We start from the raw sequence: 23,395 nt of genomic DNA, 5'->3' as shown, positions 1-23,395 counted from the left end.
ATTCCATGGACAAGAAAGCCCAGAGGGCTACAATCCATGGCCTTGCAAAGAGTTGGACATGACTGAATGACTGAGCGCACACACACACACATACATGTTGGGTACATATATTTTTACAATTGTCATATTTTCTTCATTAATTGATCCCTTGATTAGTATGTAATATTTTTCTTTGTCTCTTATAACTGTGTTTATTTTCAAGTGTGTTTTGTCTCACATAAGTATTTCTACCCTGGCTTTTCATTTCTATTTACATAGAATACATTTTTCCAGCCCCTCACTTTCGGTCTGTGTATCTTTATGTCTAAAGTAATTATTATTAATGTCAAATTTATGTTTCTCAACCTTTTAAATGTCTTCTGGAACTTTTGGTTTACTGAGTTCTCATATCATTTTTAAGCTCTGGAAAAAAATAGCTTCCAAATAAGTTTTGATAAAGTTTCTTCATGTTTAAATTTCCGGTAACGTTCATGAATTCGAATGTGATGCCTGAGATGTATCACGTGTCTGATAGTAGAGGAATGCATTGGACACTCCAAATGTTTAACTTAAAGTCATATCTTAGGCTTATTATTTAGGATGCCATCTGTAATCCCACTGTTGATCACTAAGAAAGTATGAACCTCTCAATGGAATGTTGACCTCAGAAGAGTTGAAAAGTTTTGATACTACAGAATCTCTCACATTCATCTTGAAAATAATTTTCATATGTTGTCACATAATGTTTATAAGTGTAAAAGTCGTATATTAAACCGAAAAACATCTGGTAATGTGAAACTGATAAAGAAGAAAATAAACCGGTTTGAGTTTCTTTTCTCTAACCCTTAAACTTTCACTCAGGTTAATATGTTGCCCAGTTAAACTATAGCCATTTTAAAGCTTCTATTCCTGGTCTGGTATTCTGTACTGAAGTGACACATCAAATAAAGAGGACCAGCAAAGCTCAGTTAACTATGGTTTCTTCAGAATTGACAATTAGAGTATAATGAAATCAGCCAAAGCAAACAAAATGGTAACTCTGAAAAGAAATCAATTGAGTTCATCAAAGTCATTTAGACCCAACTTAAGGTAAGTCTCTTGACCTCCCTTGCTCTCAGTTTTCCTCTGTGAAATTGGAAATTTGATCTAGAGGATCCCTAAGGTCACTTCCGGCTCTAAAGTTCCATGATAATAATAGGTGACATTTACTTTTTAATTACAAATGGTCCAGAAAGGTACATAAAGCTAAACTTTCTCCAGTTAGTGCCGCACCCTACTTGGACATTGGTGTGGTTGAAAGTTTCAGCTTTATTTCTTATTTCTTCATATGCTGACCCCATGGACATCAATAGACCTTTTGGGAGAGGGTGAGTAAAGCTTTATCTGTAAACCTCTGTTTTGAGAGACTTCCATATCTTAATAACTGCCCTCCCTTTGATCGTTTGGAGCCTGGTATATCTTTTGTCCTTTCCTTTTCTTCTCTTGCATTTGTTCCGTGTCTGGTGCCACGTAGATTCTCTGGCTGCACTTTCCTCTGTTCCCTCCGAAGCGCAGATCTCAGATCCATTTGCACCAGAACCTACTCCTCCTGCTACAACTGCTGAAACTGCAGCTGCTGCAGCCTCTGCCTCAACCACCACAACTGTCGCTGCTGTCCCTGCTGACGTCGATCTCTTTGGAGGTTAGTCAGTCACGTCACTCTCCTTTCATTTTCCTTCCAGGATTACTAAAATTACCATAGTATGAAGGTGTTTAAAATATTTTACATGATAGAACAGTATGACACAACTTTTAGGTACTTTTTAAATGTTTATTCATATGTATCTTTGCTCAGTTTGTCAACTTCATTTAATTTTCGTGGTTTTAGAGCACAGGTTGCAATGCTTTGGACCTATTTTATTTTCTGTTTTTTTGCAAAGTTAGGATTTAAGTCACTATTAGGACTCTTGTCCCATATATGGGTTCCAGCCCTGCAGTATCTGTAAGGGTGGTCTCAGATCCTTCTATCCTTCCATATTTAGGATTGGGTTTTTGGAATTTCTTTTTAGATTTGAACTAGCTGAGAAGGAAAAAAATATTTGGGGACTATGGGAGGAGGAATTCTGGTCTAAGTTATTTTTAAAGTTTTAAGACAAAAAGTCCTCTAAAAGTTCAGACCTAGAGGTCTCTGAAACGTTTAAGGACATCCATTTTTGCAACCTTAAGCTTGTTCTTTGCAAGCAAAGATTTGGATTATCTTTGGCTTCAGAACTTTGAGAGATCACTGGAGTCAGTATTTGTGATGCTGATTGAAAACAGGTTTATATCAGACTTTGAAATGATAGTCTGAAAATTTTTTTTTTTCCATGCAAATCTAAGTTCTGACAGAGTTGATTTACAGCTGTAAGCCTGATTCAGATATCCTAGGCTCTGCCAGTATAACATGCCTGGACCCAATGAACCATCTGAAGCCACTTTATTTACATCTTCCCATCTTGAGTCGTGCTTATGTCCAAACCTGGAGAAGTGCTCATTTTAGATGTGTACCTTGAATAGTGTTATAATCATCATAGTTTTGTGTTTCTTCATTTCAACATAACATCTTTCCCAGGGCATTTTGAGAATATGGTAAAGAAATCAGAGGATGCAAAAGAAAAAGAACGGTATCTAAGACAAGGAGTCCTCAGCTTGATACTGCATTTTTGCCTCTGTTTCATGTGAGGCAATTTGCTGCTGCCTTGCTGCACGCTATTACAGAAAAAATCTGCTTTTATTAAAAAAAAAAGTAGAAGGGATTTTCAGATTCTTAAATAATTTATTATAAAGAATTATTTGCCAGAGAAAGTTAGTTTTTCAGTTATGCCTCTATAACTTTTGAGACCAGAAATTAGAGTTTTAGTTTACATTTATAAAATCAACTTCTTCATCCCCTCCTTCTTCCCCCATGATTGGTCTTCAGTATGGATGGTTTCTCATAGGCTTATGTTAACAGAAAAATTGAAGAAACATAAGAGCAGGGTGGTAACAATTTTGTATGTAAACATTTCTGTTCCTTTAGCTATTTAGATTTTTGTTTTTCAGTCCATTTAAAGGAGCTTAATTGCCTATAAGAAGTCAATCAACTCCATCTTGCTTCTCTCATGGTCCTCTAAAGCCTAAGATATTTCCTGTAAATATTCTTTGTGCCATTATGCTGTTTGTGTTGATCATTACTGCTTTGATGACATCCATCAAGCAGAAGAATCTGTGTGTTTGGAAATATTTTTATGATGTCATTCTTTCTCCCTGCAATACAAGTTTAAAAGGTCAGTACTGTAGCAAATCATATTACTTAATGCCAAAGAATGGAAGCTCTTCTCTAATTTCACCAATATCCTTTCTAGTCAAATGGCTGGAGGCTGAGGCGATGAGTACCTCTGCAAATCTCATTACAATTATTTTTACTAATCTTTCTAATTCTGTAAACTGTCTCCTGGCCACTGGTAGCTATAAAATCTCTAACCTTTATGTTCATAAATTTATGTGTTTCACTGTATGTTTTATGTTAGTAGTTTTCAGTGATATCCCCTTGTTTCTTTCATGTTCTTCATGGCTTTATAAGAAATCATTTAGAGGTAGGACTTTAAATTAAAATTCAAACTAAAATCTCTCCAGTCATGTTGTGTGGCCATTTAAAAAAAATGTATCTTTAAAATGGTCAAGTGGTAGAACTTTTGAATAATAAGAGCATCAGTTATTTCACATATATGACTTTAAAATATGCCCCTATGAGGTTTTATGTAACATGGCTAGCAGGATTAAATAGACTTTAGAAATAGGATTAATGCATTTTAAAATGGCTAATTTTTAATTTTCAGGAATATGAAATATTAAACATTAAAATTTTCTGTGCATTTTAGTCTTATATTTTCATTACAGATTTGAAAAGTAGGGTCTATCTGTTATTTTAAAATACTCAGATTGATACCTACATAATGTTTTAGTCATTTCAGTGTAAGTCATTAAAAACATTTTTTAAGAAACATTATATTTGCTAAATGCTTTATTTTTTAAAAGGAACTTTTAAAAAAATAAAATCTGTCTTCTCTGGTCAGGCAGAACAGGACTGCAAGGCAGTGTTGCACTTTAAAAAATTAATAAAACAGATATTGAGAGAAAACAAAAAATTTTAAAACATTGTTTTTCATTGATGTAAACTTTAGTAACAACAACATATTAGTTTTTTTTTTTAACAACACAGTGTTTTTCTAAGCAGTGCCATGCTAAATTGATGCTAATTCCTTTTGCATTTGCCAGGATCCCCTTTCAGTCAACTGTGTTAATTGGTGAGCATCCTGCGTGAAGATGGTAGGCTGCGAGCGCAGAACCAAGTGGCTGGAAAACCAAAGAACTTGCTTCCCAAGCCTGACCTCATTTGTACAGGCTGCTTAACAAACTAAGTTAACTAACCTTCCTTAAAATCAACACTTAAGTATAAGCCCTCACAACTAGACTTAATGGAACAACGTTATAATCTGAGACCTTTGGGAAAGAAAATGAAATGGTGGTGGCTTTTGGGCTCAAGATGTTGAGAATGATTGAAACCTTTGAGCCACGTTATGTGATTTAAAGACGGCTTATGTGGCTGGAGAAGACAAGGAGGAATAGTTCAGCCTGGGGGGAGGACAAGAGCAGTAAGAAATGTTCACATAGGAAGTCAGGCACAGAATAAAAATGTAGGGGAAAATTCTTCCTGTGTTGCTGGAAGGAGGAGAAGGCTAGTCTGCACAGTATCTGAGAGGCTGGCTTTCTGGGTAAGACTGGGCCGAGTCCATAGCTGTAGAAAAGCAGGAACACACATTCCCTAGAACTAGCAGGGGTTGGTTGGTAATTGGCAGAATGTAGACATGAACTGCGAGTGGGTAACGACGGAAAGAGAACTAGATTGGAGGTGGTTTTAGCTTTCAGTGCTGGAAGGATAATTCTGCCATCGATTATGAAAGAAAGCTGGGTAGCTAAGAAGTTTTATTGTTTTTTAAAAAACAACATCATAATTGCTTTATTACCTGTCACAGTCTCACAGTCTTGGGGGTCTGCTGAACTCAGCTGGACAGTTCTCTCTCTCTTTCATGGCTATAGTCATACAGTGGCTGTGGGGTTGGCATCATCCAGTCTCATTCATTCACATCTCCATCTCCTGTGCTGGGAGGACTTAAAAGCCACGGGCTGGAGCAGCTGGGGGTCCTTTGTTTAAGAGCAGTTTTGACAGTAGTAGATGAGTTAAGTTTATAATGTTTAGTTTCAGAGAAACATTAAAAGGAGATGTCTTGCTGACAGGGGAAAAATAAAAAAACCACCTTTCCTGAAGATATAGTTACAAATATGGGTTTCATCTGCTTACACAGAAGTGATCATTAAAGAGGCACACCCATGAATACTTGTTTGAACTCAGCACTGATGTAGAAAGAAAGAAAGAAAGTGAAGTTGCTCCGTCGTGTCCAACTCTTTGCAACCCCGTGGACTGTAGCCTACCAGGCTCCTCTGTCCATGGGATTTTCCCAGCAAGAGTACTGGAGTGGGTTGCCATTTCCTTCTCCAGGGGATCTTCCCAACCCAGGGATCGAACCCAGGTCTCCGTCATTGTAGGCAGATGCTTTATCATCTGAGCCACCAGGGAAGCCAGCAGCACTGATATAACTGATCTTAAATCAGTCCTACGAGGAGGGAACAGTATAGTAGAAAGTGGCACAGTTTATCACACATGAGTGGTTAACCACACAAACTTCAGTCAGACAGCTTACAGCCAAATCCTGACTCCACCATTTGCCAAACCTTGGGCAAATCCTCAGAGTTTACAAGTTTCCATTCTCTTATCTACAAAGTGGAGATGATAGAACTTACATCCCAAGAGCGTTGTAGGAATTAAATGTAATAATGCCAATGAAATATTTACATAGTGACTGGCACACCAATAGTGACTGCTATTACTGCTTCTATTGCTTCCAATCACACTATCCTCAGTTCCAGATTTTATAAGAATCAAAAGAAAGAAAACAGACCTGACTCACAGCAAAATATTTTCAACAGCCCATGGGATTGCAGAGTCAGACACAACTTAGTGACTAAACAACAGCAAACCTTCTCTTAGATTGTTGGCCCCAGTTCTTAGTGCTTTCATGTTTCCCTAAGTCTTCTGTGATAGTATCCTTAACATGGCACCTGGGGAGGCTGTCTGTCCTATCTTCAAGTGTGTTTTTCATATGCCATTGTTGTTATTCACCATCTCCCTTGACTGCCCTTTACCAGAACGTGTTCCCTCAGTGTAGCTGTGAGAAGCAATCAAATCAAGCTGTAACATGTGATTGTCCTCTTGTCCATTCCAGGAATATTGGTGTTTTTGTAAAAAACCTTTTAACCCATGTGAGTCTCTAATGTTTAATGTTTGTTAATTCTGGGTTTCAGGATGACACCATAGTGTGTCTCATACTCAGATCCATTTGAAACACTCTGGGTTAAACTGAGAAACAAGTATCTTGACTGTAGGATTTCCTACCACTTAATAGACCAGGTAAATCTCTGAGAAGGGGGAAATACTCAGTAGCATTTTGTTTGACAAATTCTTCTTAATGGCTGGAGGAGCAGTGTTCTAGGGAACGCTGGTAAGTATTGCAGAAGGCAGCAGTTTAGGATATAAGTCTAGCAGGTAAGTGGCAGGTATTTTTTGGTCCCCACTTTCTAGGAATTTCTTCTAGGCAGGTCGTATTTATGATAACTTCACTCCTTCTGTACTTTGGAATGAAAGGGTTTCTTTGAAAACTCCAGGTAAAACTAATTTTACCATAATTAACATGGTGTGTTGACAGAAACACATTTGGGATCCTTTGCACACATCAGCCATTTTATAAATTGGGCATTTATAAATGGAGGCTGCCTGTATGTTAATGGATCTAACTGTATATTATTATAATTTACTATAAACAGCTACACACTTGTAGTTTCAAAATATGAAACTATGTTTTTAGTTCATTGAAAACAGGTAATTTTCCACATAACTACAGCAATGCAGTATTTGAAAATAGCCATAAATTTAAGTCAAAATAAAGGCATTATGCATCATCTCCTAATTTTTTTTCTTTAGTTCTTTAAAGCAAATCCTTGGTTGTGTCTGAAAATGTTTCTTGGAGATAATGAAAGTTTAACTTATGAATATTTAATATATGTCATGTTAACAGTGCAATTTTGCCTAGACTATAAAATAAAGTTTAAATTTAAATGGTTTATGTCATTGTATGTTTAATTTTATTGGCATTAAAGAGGACCTCCATGCTTGCTAGAAACCATGAGTCAGAGACATCGTAGTAACATAGTATATAAATAATGAAAGCTCAATGTCTCGAACTGCCTAAGAAAGTAATTTTTGTGTTTTAATTTTTGCATCTATTACTTTCTAGTGATGCATAAAACATGCTTCTCAGAGCCCTTATACAATGAGAATCCTGTTACCCTGTGGATCCTCACGGTCTCAGCAGGCTCCACACTGCACCACTTTGCATGTAACCAACATGAAGGGGCGCTGGGAGTCATTGTTCTGTGACTGTCAGTAGTGCATGGGCCGTCAAAATGCATTTTAAGAATTCATGTTGTATAAGGGAGCCTTCTTTGCAATTTAACTTGGTTCTTTTACTGTATTTTTCTTCTCTTTTTATCCCTTTCATTTCTTTTGTTTTAAAACCTGCACCCAAGATGCCTTTGCAGCTTCTCCCGGGGAGGCCCCTACAGCATCCGAAGGGGCCACTGCGCCGGCCCCCCCAACCCCCGTAGCAGCGGCACTTGACGCTTGTTCAGGAAATGGTGGGTTTCCAATCCTGAGCCCGTCTGTTGTCGTTTTGTCCTGATGTGAAACCCCCGTAGTTAGACGTAGCCCTCTGTGTTTCTAATTTTACTTTCTTCTGAGCATAAAATACCACTCCTCCTAACAGAATGAGGAATGCTGACACTTAAAACATTAAGAAAACGAAGGGCATACTTATCAAAATTGACAATTTCTCAAGATTGACAATTTTTGTCACTGCAAGTATGCTGTCTTAATGTTTTTGTTCCCCTCTAATGCTACTGATGGACTTCCCTGTTGGCTTAGTGGTAAAGAATCTGCCTGAAATGCAGGAGACACGGGTTTGATTCCTGGGTTGAGAAGATCCCTTGGAGAAGGAAATGGCAACCCACTCTAGTATTCTTGCCTGGGATGGACCCCATGGACAGGGGAGCCTGACGGGCTATAGTCCATGGGGTTGTAAAAGAGTCCGACATGACTTAGCAACTCAACAACCACCATAAATGCTACCAATGTATTGTACTCTTTTTGTAACACTGAATTCCAATATACAGGCATGTTTTCATGAATCTTCCAAGCTACCAAGTTGACCAGATTAAGTGAGCGTTTAAAAAATAACAATCTCCAATCCTAGACTGTAGTCTAACCCGACAAACACTTGGAAGTGTTTCAGTTTCTGAATTCGTGGTACCTGCTAAATTTTCTTTTCTCTTTAGAAGAACATGCTAATCACTGACACCCCCCCCACCACCACTAGTAGGGTAGTAGCTCAAAGCAAGCAGCGTAATGCCTAGCCAGCAGCTAATGTGGAGCCAGCAGCTAATGCCTAGCAAGCAGCCGAAAGCCTAGCTAGCGTGTGAATATCTGCGCCAGGTGTCTTGGTCCCCGTAGTTACGGCGCTGCTCTCTTGCCCGTTTCCTTACTGATGCTGTGTGTGTGTCTCCACTTTCCTTTCCCCAAGACCCCTTTGCCCCGTCTGAAGGTAGTGCAGAGGCTGCGCCCGAGCTGGACCTCTTTGCCATGAAGCCACCCGAGACCAGTGTTCCTGTAGTTACCCCTACAGCTAGCGCAGCCCCTCCGGTTCCCGCCACCGCTCCTTCTCCTGCTCCCGCCGTCGCGGCCGCCACCGCCGCTGCCTCCACCGCCGCCGCCGCAGCAGCTACCACCACCTCCGCCGCCGCCACCTCCGCTCCTCCTGCTCTAGATATCTTTGGTGGTAATGTTTTTGTTGTCATTGTCGATGTCACTGAACTCTTGCCACCCGGTGGATTGTATTCCGGTCCCTGCGGTGTCCTGCATACGCAAAACTCTTGACTGCATGATGTCTGTGTCATGAAATGGTTCTCCAGCAACCATTTGCAGCTCATTTCAGAACTCTTCCAAAAGTGCTCGCCCGCAGCTGGAAAGTGTGGCGGTTTCTGGCGGGTTCCTCCAGCTGAGTAAAGGCATGTGTCTTCTTGGTCTTAGATTTGTTTGAGTCTGCTCCTGAAGTCGCCCCCGCGCCTAAGCCAGAGGCTGCTCCTAGCATAGACCTGTTCGGGACAGGTAAAGCCAAAGCCCCCTCTCTTTACGTGAGTTTGCCTCGATGTTTTCATGACAAAACCCTTGGCCCACCCCTGTGATGATGCACTTGTTAGATTTCTGACTGTGATTTCAGCTCTCTACTCACTTCTGCTTGGTTTTGGTTTGTTTCACTCTGGGAAGATGCTTTCTCCTCTCCACCACAAGGGGCCTCTCCTGTGCCTGAGAGCTCTCTCACTGCTGACCTCCTATCCGGTGAGTGCTTCTGCCAAGGTCAAGCCTTCCTAGATGTCTTAGTGGTGGGGGTTGGGTGTGGGGGGTATGTGTGGAGAGACAGATGTGAAAATATGAAGGTTGTCTTGAGTTCTTTTACACTCAAAATTCACTGAAAAAAAAAAATTCTCATTTTTTGTCCATCCCCAATTGATGACCCCCTATATTTCAAATCTACTACCAACTGGAAAGAGAAAAACTCTTTTTCACACTACATCCTGTGACCTCAGGGAGTCAAGTTTTATTTTCTTCTGTGAAGTATGTATTTTTAAATCTGTTGGCTTTTACTTAGCTGTTAAGACTGTCTAACTTAAGAGGATAGATCTTCCTGCTATTCAACATGAAATCTCAGAAAGCGATTTGTCGAGGCTCAGGGTTTCATTTTCCTTTGGGTGATGTACCCTTTGTCCTGTTCTGTGCTTTGCTGCAGTGGATACGTTTGTAGCACCATCTCCTGCAACCACTGCCTCGCCAGCAAAAGTGGATTCTTCAGGTGTGATAGACCTTTTTGGGGGTGCGTATCTCTCCTCCTTCAACACTCACAAAATCCTCCCCCCCCCCCCAGAATAGTTTTGAGATCTTGTACTTCATTGTACTTCATTTTTTTTCTTTTGACTATGTGAAGTTATTTTCATCTTTTAAATGTGAACTTACGTTTTTAAGATCTTTCCATTTCTTTGTCATCATCCTCTTCATCTTCATCAGCTCATCCTATTTTTCAGTGCATGTCCTAACAAAACCAGATGATTTTTCATTTGCAGTCTTGTGTTTTTAACTTTTCATTCATCCTAATGTAGAATCAACTGATTGGAATTTCCTGCTACTGCTCTTCCTTGGTGGTCCTGATCTGTCAGCTAAATCAGTGTTTCCAAGTTCTTTAAAGCAATATAAACATAGATAATTTGGAATTGAAAAAAGATAAGCCAGTCACAATTGAAAGCGCAAGCTCTAGATGTCATGCATTATTCCATAGGGTTTATTTATGTTGAATTTAATGTTCCTAAATCCTCCCTGAGAATTAGAAGATGTTTCACTGACTTAAATGCATTTTTCTTTTCCTGTATGCTATTGGAAGAAAGGCAGATGTACTGAATTAACTCTAGAACTACTCATTTGGATGATACATTCAGTGTCTTCTGTTAGCAGTAAATTTATTGGGAAAAGTCCAAGTTTGGACTGATTTCTTTATGAATTTCCATAAATGTGTGTGCTGTGGGCTAAAATACCATCCTTAGCAAGTGAAACCCACATTGAGTAGTTAGGATACATTGATGCATTATGGTGACTGCCATGAAAGGAATATGAGAGGTACAAAGGTGTCGCAGTTTGTGACATTCAGAGGTTCAAAACCTGTGGCAAAATCATTAAACTTTGATGCAAGTAGGGCAGCTGCTGCTTGAGTGAAGTTTGTTAAATTTTGTTTACTAGAGTTCTAAGTGGGAGGGGATTCTTTGCTTTGAGCAAAAAGTTTTAAAACATTGATCCTGTTTTGACAGATTATAAGATTTAGCCTTAAAAAAAAAAGAAGAAAAATAATTTTCTTACTCTTACAAAGAGGTGTTAATTGTAAATATCCTAGAACTCTTCTTTTGAGAGAATGAACTGGTCAGAGCATAATTCAATCCATTCAGTCATTTCACATATCCACAGGTGACAACCTTACCACAGAGTGTCATATCTGTGCATTTCTCAGCAAATCACTTCCCTTACTTACTGTTTACACTCTTTTACTTTTTTGCTGCATAATGGATAATGGGTAGATGCATTCGGAAGTAGTGCTTCTGAACCCCAACCTGCACCTCAGGCTGCTTCTAGCTCGTCAGCATCGGCAGACCTACTAGCTGGTAATTAATTGCATTAAAATAAAATAGTATTTTATGAAAGTTAAGTTTGGCTGTATTTTTATAAGTAACAGATAATATATAAATTTCAAGGTGCATGTCTTCTTTTCCTTTTAGACATGAAATTGAAAAACAAGACATTGTATAATAGAAAGTTGATTATTTCCCAGGAGTTGATGAAATTGGTCTTAAAAATCACATCTGTATGCAAGCCACCCCTGCAGCTCATTAGATGCCTTACTTTAAGTTAGCATGTTTCTTTTTTTATTAAAGAAGTAATATGCTTAATTCAGCAATTTTTATCTTGTATTGTCTTTTTTTTTTTTTTTTTTTTTTTAAGGATTTCTGGGGAAAGGTACCATGATATTTGACCGTTAGTTCTGTAATATGTGAATACTCTAAGAGAAGCTTTTCTGCATTTCCATCATTGGTTAGATTTTTTTCCCTCTTTTTTTTATTGGAATATAATTGCTTTACAGTGTTTTTTGAGTGAATAAAATTATATGTAAATACCAAGGGAAATGCAATAAAGATATAGCATAACTAAATGTTAAAAATTATTTTTAGAGATTTTAAACTAAAAATTAAGGAGCATCTCAAAATTGCGGAGAAAGCGCTATCAAAAATTAGTATGTGAGTTCTCGTGCCTCGCGATGTTTCTGCCTCACCTTGCGAGACCAGTGGCTTTACTTGCGCCCGTTGCATGTTGGGAACGGCAGTTCGTCAGACTGGCTACATCTCCACGAGATGCCGGAGCTCAGGTGGTAAGTTCTGGTCCGGCCCGGCTTCAGACGAGCCACTGCGTTCCACGATGACAGACGTGCCACACTCTGGTCGCCGTTAGGCATGCGCGACAGGCTTTCAGAGCGACTAAGGACACAATCCGAAAACCTACGACTTCTCACTTGTGACTCGTGCTGCTCATGGACCGGTTGTCTTCGTTCCTCTTCTCCCCACCCGAAAGTTTGAGCTTACTGTTGTCAGGCCCCTGGGCAAACGGTGTGTGAGATGGGACGGTCTCAAAGGACAAGCGAGATGTCTACTACCGCCTAGCCAAGGAGAATGGCTGGCGCGCCCGCAGTGCCTTCAAGCTGTTACAACTTGACGAGGAATTCCGGCTCTTCCAAGGCCTGACGCGGGCGGTTGACCTGTGTGCGGCCCCAGGCAGCTGGAGCCAAGTGCTGAGCCAGAAGATTGGGGGCCAGGGTTCTGGCCATGTGGTGACTGTGGACCTTCAGGCAATGGCTCCACTACCAGGCGTGTTACAGATCCAGGGGGATATCACCCAGCTGTCCACTGCCAAAGAGATCATCCAGCACTTTGAAGACTGCCCCGCGGATCTAGTGCTGTGTGACGGGGCTGCTGATGTAACCGGCCTCCACGATGTTGATGAGTACATGCAGGCCCAGCCCCTCCTAGCTGCTCTGAACCTTGCTACCTACCTCTTGAAGCCAGGGGGCTGCTTTGTGGCCAAGATCTTCCAAGGCCAGGATGTGACACTGATCTACAGCCAGCTGCGTGTCTTCTGCTCCAGCGTGCTATGTGCCAAGCCCAGGAGCGGCCGGAATTCCAGCATCGAGGCCTTTGCTGTCTGTAAGGATTACGACCCCCCTGAGGGCTTCTTGCCGGACCTGACCAAACCCTTGCTGGATCACTCTTACAGTTTCAACCAGTTGGATGGCCCCAGTCACATCATTGTGCCATTTGTGACCTCTGGGGCCCTGAGCACCTATGATTCAGACCGCAGTTACCCACTGGACCTAGAGGAGGGCTCAGAATACAAGTACACTCCACCCAGGCAGCCCCCAATCTCACCACCCTACCAGGAGGCCTGCACATTGAAGAAGAAAGGGAAGCTCGCCATGGAGATCCGCCCCCAGGACTGCCCCATGAGTACAGCGGACGGGTTGCCCCAGTCCCTGGCTGCTCCACAGCGCAAGACCCTTCAGCCCTCTGAGGTGGAAGACAGTGGAGTAAATTATTTGTTTTAACATGTTAAGTTAGCTGCCAGTCTGATAAGGACTGGGAAGCTGATTGCAGTCAGAAAAACCAGAACTTGAGTTGATGAACTTGTTTTCAAGTATCTCCTCAACGGTTCTGAACATATAAGCTCCAAGTGGGAACCATGAATAGGAGGAAAGAAACATCTTGGAATGTCCATCTTCACTACAGAGGGGATTCTTAAGTGGGGGTCTTGCTTCTCTAAATCTTTCCAGCCATGGGTCCCAAATATGTCCAGAACTCACCCTGAAAGCAGGGCTTCTTAACCATGGGTAGAACGCAGGGGTATCTGTGAACTTGATGGAGGGAAATATTACATCTTTATTTTTCACTAACTGAAATTTTAGCTTTACTCCAGAATCTGAATGCTGGCAGCAAATCAGTATTGTAAAATTACTTTTACAATAGTAAAAGCAGTGTCTGCAACTTTTCCACCAACAGAGATCACAGTTACTTGTTTAGTGTTATGTTGTAGTTGTTGCAGACATCTTGAAATACTGTTCACTTTGGTCACTACTTTGAATAAGATCGTTTTTTTTGATTGAAGGATAATTGCTTTGAAGAATTTTGTGGTTTTCTGATGTACAACAGGGGTCAGCCATAGGTGCGCCCAGGTCCCCTCCCTTCAGGGCCTCCCTCCAGCTCCCTCTGCATCGCCCCCCTGTCACAGCAATTGTCACAGGGCCCCTGTTTGAGTCCCCTGGGTCATGCCGCAGGTTCCCGTTGGCTGTCTGTTTTACATGTGGTATTGTAGGTTTCCATATTGCTTTCTGTGTACGTCTCACCCTGTCCCTCCTCCACTCCCCCATGTCCATGGGTCTATTCTCTGTGTCTCTTCTCCATTGCTTCCCTGAAAGTGAGTTCATCAGTACCATCTTTTTGGATTCCATATATGTGTGTCAGTATATGATGTTTGTATTTCTCTTTCTGGCTTACTTCACTCTGTGCGATGGACTCTAGGTTTGTCCAACTCATTGGACTGACTCAAATGCGTTTCTTTTTATGACTGATGGTATTCCATTGTATATATGTACCACAGCCTCTTTTCCCATTCATCTGTGAATGGACATCTAGGTTGCTTCCATGTTCTAGCTATTGTAAATAGTGCTGCAGTGAACAGTGGGGTACATGTGTCTTTTTCAGTTTTAGTTTCCTCAGGGTATATGCTTAGAAGTGGGATTGCTGAGTCATATGGTGGTTTAGTTCCTAGCTTTTTAAGGGATCTCCATACCATCTTCCATAGTGGCTGTATCAGTTTACATTCCTATTTACATTCCTACCAGCAGTGCAAGAGGGTTCCCTTTTCTCCACATCCTCTCTGGCATGCATTGTTTGTAGACTTTTTGACAATGGCCATTCTGACTGGTGTGAAGTGGTATCTCATTCTAGTTTTCATTTGCATTTCTCTAATGGTGAGTGATGTTCAGCATCTTTTCATGTGTTTCTTCGTCATCTGTGTGTCGTCTTTGGAGAAATGCCTTTTTATTTCTTTTTCCCACTCTTTGATTGAGCTGTTTGTTTTTCTGATTTTGAGTTGTATGAGCTGCTTATATATTTTGGAAATTAATTCTTTGTCAGTTGTTTCATTTAGTATTATTTTCTCCCATCCAGTTCAGTTGCTCAATTGTGTCCAACTCTTTGAGACCCCATGGACTGAAGCATGCCAGGCTTCCCTGCCCATCACCGACTCCTGGAGCTTGCTCAAACTCATGTTCATCGAGTCAGCGATGCCATCCAACCATCTCATCCTCTGTCGTCCCCTTCTCCTCCTGCCTTCAACCTTTCCCAGCATCAGGGTCTTTTCAAAGAAGTCAGTTCTTTGCATCAGGTGGCCAAAGTATTGGAGTTTCAGCTTCAGCATCAGTCCTTCCAATGAATATTTAGTACTGATTTCCTGTCAGACTGACTGGTTTGATCTCCTTGCAGTCTAAGGGACTCTCAAGAGTCTTCTCCAACACCACAGTTCAAAAACATCAATTCTTCAGCACTCAGCTTTCTTTTTTTTTTGTTTGTTTTTTTTTTGTTTTGTTTTTCAGGACTTTTTATTTTTAATGTTTGTCTGTATTGCACACTGCCTTGAACAGGGTTCAGAAACTGGCCTATACAGTCACCAGGTTTGTGAATAAGCTTGCTTTTTTTTTTCCCCCCTTTATTTATTTATTTTTTCAGTGGGTTTTGTCATACATTGATATGAATCAGCCATAGATTTACACGTATTCCCCATCCCGATCCCCCCTCCCACCTCCCTCTCCACCCGATTCCTCAGCACTCAGCTTTCTTTATAGTCCAACTCTCACATCCATACGTGACTACTGGAAAGATCACAGCTTTGACTAGATGGGCCTTTGTCAGCAAAGTAATGTCTCTCCTTTTTAATATGCTTTCTAGGTTGGTCGTAGCTTTTCTTCTCCCATTCTGAGGGTTGTCTTTTCACATTGTTTTTAGTGAATAAGATCTTATAATTTGATGTACTAATAAAAAAGTTCATATATTGTAGCACCCCCAAAAAAGATTTAAGTGTGTAATTTAAAACTCAAAAACAAAGACTAAATGGATAATCTCTTGAAAGGACACATATCCCAGAAAAACTAGTTATTTTTCATTTAATTTACTTCTAGAGCTATGACATAATTGCAATTCCAGAATTGAACTGTGAATAAAATATCATCTTAGTCACCTCCTTGAGTAAAAATTTCAGGTTCTATTTGGTATACCCAGTGTGGTGAAACTAGAGAACTTTCTAGAACTTTCTGTGTCCAAGGAGGACAAGCTAACAGAATAAATCTCTCCAAGTCATTGAGGTTGCTGGTGGGATACAGGTATCACCCACATCTCAGACAGTCTGGCTGGAAACTTGAGAGTTATTATAACAAATGAAATGTTATTTCTCCCAGTGAAGAGTAAAACCGTCAAATTCCTCTCATGAGATATCAGCTGAAGATACAGATGTTTGAAAGATGGAGACAGCTTCCTGGATGGCCATGTAAAAATGGACTATTAAGGGAGGTTAGGTATGTTGAGGGATATGCCTGACTTCTGAGGTTGACATCAAACAGGAAAAGCATTTTCTTCCATAACAGACAATTCTGGTGTGATTGCACCATAATCTGTACTAGCATAGGACTGTGCCTGTTCCTAGTTTTAATTCCACGGGTATGGGAGAATAATGTCCTGCAGTAAGAGGGAGACCTTTCATAGTTTTGCATTTTCTGTTAACCACATGGCACAGGTCGCTTTAGCAGGGCCATGGAAGTCCTTGAACTGACTTAAAACATAAAAACTTTCAGCGTGCAATTAATAACAGTTCCCACTAACTGGTATGGTCTATAGAGGACCAATCATTTCATCTTCTCTGGGGGTCAGAAACAAAATTGTCAGGCAGAAGGTTCTCAGGCTGTTATTCTTAGAAATATTGACTCTCTCAAATTGATCTTAGTAAATGGACTTAATAACTGTACCACTGAGAATAAAGGAAATGACAGCATCTTTAACATAATAGAGCACATGTGAGTGTGGGGAAATATGTGTGGGAGTGTATTTATCTACCAATAATTTTAGCATGGTACTCCCTCGACCTAAGTGATGTGTGTAGACGATGACTGTCAGTTTTGATATGTCTCTATTAATAGAACTTCCATTAAGTGTGTATGCCATTCCCCTGTAGAGAGATACATTCATAAGACTGATGATCTGTGATGAAAGGCAGTATGTCTTTAGCTGGTGATTCCGTTGTAAGACAGCTCAAACATGTCTGCAGGACATCTGAGACATATATTAATAGGCAGGAAACCTGGTAGTTATTACTTTATTTTCAGTTGCACAGACTTTCTTAATATAATTCAGAACCAAAGAGAAAGAAAGAGTCATCATTAGTGGTCTCTTACTCCTTACCTCTATTCCAAGTCTCTAAAACTTTTCACTTAACAGGAGTTCTCCAAACTCCTTGTTAATGTCTGTCATTTTCCTGCTGAACTCTTCCTTTAGAGTAAACTTACAGATTTTTCTTCCTTAACATAATAATCAGTTGGTTATTTTATATCACTTTATAGCTTTGTAATTAGGCTAGGTTTGTGAAAGTGCCTGCTTCATAAGAACTGAGTATAATGGGGAAAAGCCATCTTTTCAGATCTCTGTTGACTTTATAAACCTATCAAAAGGGGAAAACTCTGACCTCATTCCTGGCTTTAGGAAAGAGGCCAAGTAGTATTGTGGGGAAGAACCAGGGTTCTGGAAGATTCCTTTCTGAAACCCTGGCTCCGCACTTGCCATCAGGTCACCTGAGTCAAATTATTTAACCTCTGTGGCCCCAGTTTCCTCATTCATGAAAATTCCTGGAGTGATTGTGAGGTTTAAATGAGCTAACACATGTCTTAGGTCGAATGACATAAAATTGCTATTTTTGTAGGATCAAAATGGTCGAATATTGGCAACGTATGTGGCTCAGGTAGTTCAAAAAATTGCTCAGAATGTGCCTGTCATTTGGTGAGCCTCATGCCAATTTTGGCTAAACCTTCACTTTCACACAGAAAGCAGTGATTTTTTTTCATTAAACTGTTATTTATTCATCTGTGGGAATGATCCCCTTACCTTATGAAACTCAGCAGCACTAGGCAGTTGAGCCCTGGGTAAATGCACATGGTTTTCTGTTTTCATTACCGAGTCACGGTGGTGTGTTAACTTCCCTTTGCATCTTTTCTAGCTGTGAAAAGATAGGATTGAATCAGCTGATCTTAATGTCCTTTCCAACACTGACATGCTGTGACCCTAGAATAAATTGTCCTTTTTTGACCAAATTTTAAGAAACTGAGCGTCAAGTACAGTTGTTTCCATGTTCACCTGTAACAAAGAAAACCACGCTCTTTGCCTAGATTTCCCACAACCGTATTCCAACTTGTGGGGGATGTTTCCAAGAAGTTAGCCTTAACGCAGCAACCAACCTTCCTAAAACCAAAATGGTCATATCCTCAAAAATAATTGCATTTATCCCATCTTTGCTTCATTATGATGTTAATTTTTAAATATCTACAGGATGTCTTATCTTCATTTAGGAAGGTTACATGATCCTTAAATCACTTGAAAACTGCTACAATCACTTCAGGTAGTCCCCATGAATTTTAGAGAGCATCTTCTAATAGGTAACAGTCCTCCAAGTTGCATTTTTTTCATACATAAACAAGGAAACCTAAGCCAATGTCACTATCCATTTCCAGGGGCAGTATGACTTTCTGGTTAGAAATAGTAACTGGAGAACTTCAATGGAAGTCATTTCCAAAATTATAAATTGACTGTTACGAAGTGTAAGCTGAAGGTTTTTTGTAAGCCTTCTTTATGTTTTTGGCAAGCATTTTGTGAAGAAAAGATATAGCTAGATGAGAAAAGAATATATATACCCAAACTGAGTATAAAAAAGACTTCTTTAATTTTGATACATGTTTAATAATAGGACATCATCTAATGTCTTCTTAAGGAGTCACTTTCTTCATAGGCTGCGTCTTTTTGTACAGAAGCAATACGCAGTGAGCTATGCTTCTGTCTGTTGCTGAGAGCAGTAATTTACTTCCAGGCTTCAAAAGAGAAACACTTAACTTGAGGTCTTTGCTTTCTCCTCATCTTTTAAATTCAAAAGTACCCTTCATTCAATAAGTGTTAATTCAGTGTTTTAGACATTTGACTGAGTATCCGTGGAAAAGATGGAAAAAGATGGTTCCTGACACCAAAAAGCCATCCCCAGGGTGGGAACTTGGGGTGGAAATAAAGTATGGTATACAGGTAGGGTGGGGCGATGTACCAGTGCTGAGAGCACAGAGGCAGGACACATCACCCATGTATACCAGGTGTGGGAGGGGCAGGGTTGTTGTGGCTGGTAGCTGTGGGTGGCAGTAGGAGGCAAAGAAACCCTCCCAGGGCTGGTATTTGACTCATTGTGATGTATTATGACTGCAACTGAGTTTGCAGGGAGGGGAGAAGGGGGTCCAGAGACGGATGCGCTTGTTTGCTATATAAAGGAAGCCACATTATATGAATCTGAAAGTTCTGGGGAGCTCATGAAGGATATTAGAGAAGTAACTTCGTCAGCATTTTCTACTCAGAAAGATCACTCTGCCTGCACTATAAAGGCTAGGTTGGAGGAGCTACAAATTAGAGGCAGAAAGCCACTTTGCATTGTATTGGGTGAGCCTAAACTTGTCAATGGCAACAATGGGACTGGAACATATAAGAAATACATTAAGGAGTTGATGGCAGGATACATGCATATTTTTCTGATTTGCATTTTATTATTATACAGAGCCAATGTGTAAACTAAGCATTTTCGAGGTACCTGGTATTGTGATTTGAAGAAACAAAATTTAAATACAAAAATAACTATCTGAAGTTTAGCCATAGTGAAACCATCTCAGCTTTGGCCATGTACTCCATCATAACAGTAGATTGGATTGCTGCAGGTTCTCTTAGCAGGGACATAAAGTCTTGTGTACTGTCTGATTTCCAATTAAGTTAAATCTCTCATTATTACGTGTCAAATTTTGAGATACTTGAAAAACTATTCCAAAAGCGTAACTTCCTGGGTTTCATTGCCTTCTCATCCATATGCACTCAATACCTTTTTGGTCTTCTGTTACTTCTGCTGACTCTGTTTTATTGGCCTTTACCTATCTTTAGTTGTTTCTGCTTATATTTTTCTGAAACTATTTTTTCCCAGGATTTGGGGGTTCTTTCATGGCTCCTTCTCCATCTCCAGTGACTCCAGCTCAGAATAACCTGCTACAGCCCAATTTTGAGGCAGCTTTTGGAACAACGCCTTCAACTTCTAGCAGCAGCTCCTTTGATCCTTCAGGTGAGGCAGTGATTTTTCAAACATTCTTTTTATTTGTTCTGTTTCTAAAATACACCACCTCAGGTTCGTGTGATATCAGGAAATTTATAAGCAAATATTGAATGAAGACCTGGTTTTAAAACTGTTCAATAAACCTCTCCTTCTATAACCTAAATAAATATTTTCCATACATTTTGGTGGCTTTAAGAATAACCTGCAGTCTCTTTCTGTTTTTGTTTTTATTTTTTAGCAGAAATTTAACTTAACATGCACACCATCTGTTTTCATGAGCTTATGTGCACATGTTTAGAGAAAGTTAAGGGAAAACAAATACTTTGTGCTAGATCTTTGTGCAGCATCTCAGGGTGTAGACACTCCCACTGCTGTTGCTTACACTCTCTGAAGTTTGCCTGGCCCTCGTTTGATGACGTTGACACGAATAGTATTCTTTGCCTGCCTTTAACCTTTCATCCTGCTGTCGTTTTGTTTGTATTTTCTTCCATTCTCCTCTTCTCATGCTGGGTCCCTACTACAAATTCCCAATTGGTGAGTTTTTGGTAATTGTGTTTCAGAAACACCCTAACTATATCCTCTGCCTGACAATTTGGTTGCTTCCATTGCCAGTGCTGAGTTGAATGCTGTCCTTCTTTTAATTTAGAATTATTGTAGAGTGGTGTGTGTATGGAAATATGCATTGTTTTTTTTTATATATATAAACAATTAGCAACCATGAAACTTTTGATTTTGGTTTATCAGCAGAACAAATCCTGTGAGCCAGCATTTTTGAATAGTCTTTCTGTATTCCAGGAACTAAACAAATAGTCATTTGTTACATGCTGATCAGGAACCATCAATAATAGCATGATTCTTAATACTGAAAATAGCATATACTGTAGCTATGCCCTTAAAGTTAGAACCAAAAGTGAATACTACAATGAAAGAAACAAAAATCAAAATTCTTACTTCTACACTATGTTTTTCAGGCATTTATTAATAGGTGCTAATCATCAGACCAGATTTTATTCCAGCACTGATTTCATAGGAATTAGGAGATTCAGTCTTTCTTTGTCATTTAAGAATTTTTATAAAAGTAAGCATTGTAACTACCACATATTGAATGCCTATTTTGAGTGAGCGTTATAGTAAAGGCACGACGTATATCATCTAGTTTAATCTTCACAACAAATCCATGTTTTAGTTGTACTCTTCCCACTTACAGGTAATAAAAACTCCGGCAGTCACTTTCTCAAAGTCACACACTAGTGAGGCAGGCAGCTGACAGTGAGCCCAATTCTGATTGCCAAGTCTGTGCTCTTTCCTGAACGTTACACAGTTTTTTTTTTCCACTTTCATGTTCATTAGTTTCTCCATACTTTATGAGTAGACATATGTAGAGATGTTCTTTTTGTGTTATAGTCATTAAAAGTATGGATTAAATGCCTTCTTTGGTAAGATTGTAAATGTACTTGTTTCATTCTTTTTCAAAAGAGTTTCCCTTTGATTTTACATATTCCTTTTGCAATTATTCTGAACCTGTTCTATTTGATTTCCAGTGTTTGATGGTCTAGGTGATCTTCTGATGCCAACCATGGCACCAACGGGGCAGCCTGCACCCATCTCGCTGGTACCACCAAGTCCTGCAATGGCGGCAAGCAAAGCCCTTGGGAGTGACCTTGACTCATCTCTTGCCAGCTTAGTAGGCAGTGAGTAATAGAATAGTTTTCTTTAACAGAATCATATGTGAATTTCTCTCTCTCTTTTTTTTTTTTTTTTTGTATGTATTGTTTCTGGATTCACTTAAGGTGAGTATGTCAAGGAGCATACAGAAATTCTTAGTGTTTTACCCAATATAATTCCTTGGAAGATACATAGTCCCTGTGCCATTGTCTCGCAAGCAACATGAAGGCCATTTTTAATCTGAATTACCAAAAGTGTAATTAGAGAGCATGTAGAATGAAATCTAAGTGTATTATCTTAAATAAATTACTTAATTTTTTATTTCATTTGGAAATAACATATTTACCAATTGAGTATCCAAATTAGTTTCAGTTATTCATTGAACAAATATTTATTGAGCACCAGGCAGTCTTCCAGGCTCTAGAGATAAATCAGTGAACAAAGTAGATAGAAATTTCTGTTCTTACAGTGCTTAGCAGGGCAGAGACAACATTAAATATTTTCAAATAAATAAATTCTCTAATATGTTAGGTTGTAAGTGCCATGAAGAAAAAACAGGACTGTCAAAGAGGGTTTGTAAGTGCTACAGGGTAGCCCTCACTGAGAAGGTAAAATTTGAGCAAAGATTTGAAGGTAAGGGAATGATTTATATGGATATCTGAAGGAAAACATTTGCGGGCAAAGGAGATGGCCAGTGCAAAAGCACTGGGACAGATGATTGCCTGGCATATTCAAGGAGTTCCACAGACATTAGTGACTGGAGCTGGGTAAGTGAAGGAGAGAATCCTAGGAGGTGAGGGAGCTATTACAAAGACTGGCCTTGTTTTAACTCTGAATTTAATTCTTTTGTTAAGGTGAATGGGCTTACCATCACTGATACCTTTTGTTTCACTGAAGGCTATATCAAAAGTTTAGCAGATCCCTGAGACAGCTTTTTTCCTATGCAGTATTCCTGCAGACATATTTTTGTTTCCCATTCCCATGATTTAAAGAAGACATTTCTCCAAAGAATATATACATATGGGCAATATACACATGAAAAGGGGCTCAACGTCAGTCATCTGTGAAATGCCTATCAAAACCACAGTGAAATATCACTTCACAACCATTTTTTGCCATTTAGTTGCTATATCATGTCCAAATCTTTTGTGACCCCATGTACTGTAACCCGCCAGGCTTCTCTGTCTGTGAAATTCTCCAGGCCAGAATACTGGAGTGGGTTGCCATTTCGTTCTCCAGGGGATCTTCCCAACCCAGGGATGGAACCCAAGTCCCCCACACTGCAGGCGGATTACCGCTGAGCCACCAAGGAAGCTAGTTCACACCTATTAGGATGGCTGTAATAAAAAAGAGAGATCATAACTAGTCTTGAAGAAGACAAGGAAAAATTAAAACCCTCTAACATTGCTGAGGAGAATGTATTGATAACATTGAGCAGCTGCCATGAAAAGTGATTTGGCAGTTTCTGGAAATGTTAAACATACAGTTACCATTCACCAG

General features: G+C 39.8%; 2 protein-coding genes across 16 annotated transcripts in view; both read left to right on the top strand.

Moving 5' to 3' along the window:
* The window catches only part of SNAP91 (synaptosome associated protein 91), a 160,307-nt gene that overhangs the window by 111,440 nt on the left and 25,472 nt on the right, over positions 1-23,395 (top strand). For 6 of the 15 annotated variants that reach the window (XM_043890301.1, XM_043890304.1, XM_043890309.1 and 3 more), the window contains 10 exons: positions 1,332-1,346; positions 1,493-1,660; positions 7,681-7,788; positions 8,730-8,984; positions 9,236-9,313; positions 9,473-9,544; positions 9,993-10,076; positions 11,323-11,406; positions 20,105-20,239; positions 21,772-21,921. In XM_043890301.1, the coding sequence (XP_043746236.1) occupies positions 1,332-1,346; positions 1,493-1,660; positions 7,681-7,788; positions 8,730-8,984; positions 9,236-9,313; positions 9,473-9,544; positions 9,993-10,076; positions 11,323-11,406; positions 20,105-20,239; positions 21,772-21,921 (1,149 nt within the window). The remainder of the gene's footprint in view (positions 1-1,331; positions 1,347-1,492; positions 1,661-7,680; positions 7,789-8,729; positions 8,985-9,235; positions 9,314-9,472; positions 9,545-9,992; positions 10,077-11,322; positions 11,407-20,104; positions 20,240-21,771; positions 21,922-23,395) is intronic. The other 9 variants (XM_043890308.1, XM_043890306.1, XM_043890311.1 and 6 more) reach the window with 5 other exon arrangements.
* On the top strand, positions 12,250-13,945 carry LOC122685210 (putative tRNA (cytidine(32)/guanosine(34)-2'-O)-methyltransferase). Its single transcript, XM_043889805.1, has 2 exons — positions 12,250-12,366; positions 12,429-13,945. The coding sequence occupies exons 1-2, from the start codon at positions 12,250-12,252 to the stop codon at positions 13,392-13,394; spliced, it is 1,083 nt and encodes a 360-aa protein (XP_043745740.1). The 3' UTR covers positions 13,395-13,945.

Source organism: Cervus elaphus, chromosome 28 (genome assembly GCF_910594005.1).
Source record: "Cervus elaphus chromosome 28, mCerEla1.1, whole genome shotgun sequence".
NCBI lineage: Eukaryota > Metazoa > Chordata > Mammalia > Artiodactyla > Cervidae > Cervus > Cervus elaphus.
This window is presented reverse-complemented; position numbering and strand designations above follow the sequence as displayed.

Bases quoted from the DNA above. Each gene is read 5' to 3' on its own strand.
- LOC122685210 (XM_043889805.1), top strand. From the start codon at position 12,250: ATGCGCGACAGGCTTTCAGAGCGACTAAGGACACAATCCGAAAACCTA. The intron at 12,367-12,428 runs GTTTGAGCTTAC...ACGGTCTCAAAG, and splicing joins CCTCTTCTCCCCACCCGAAA to GACAAGCGAGATGTCTACTA.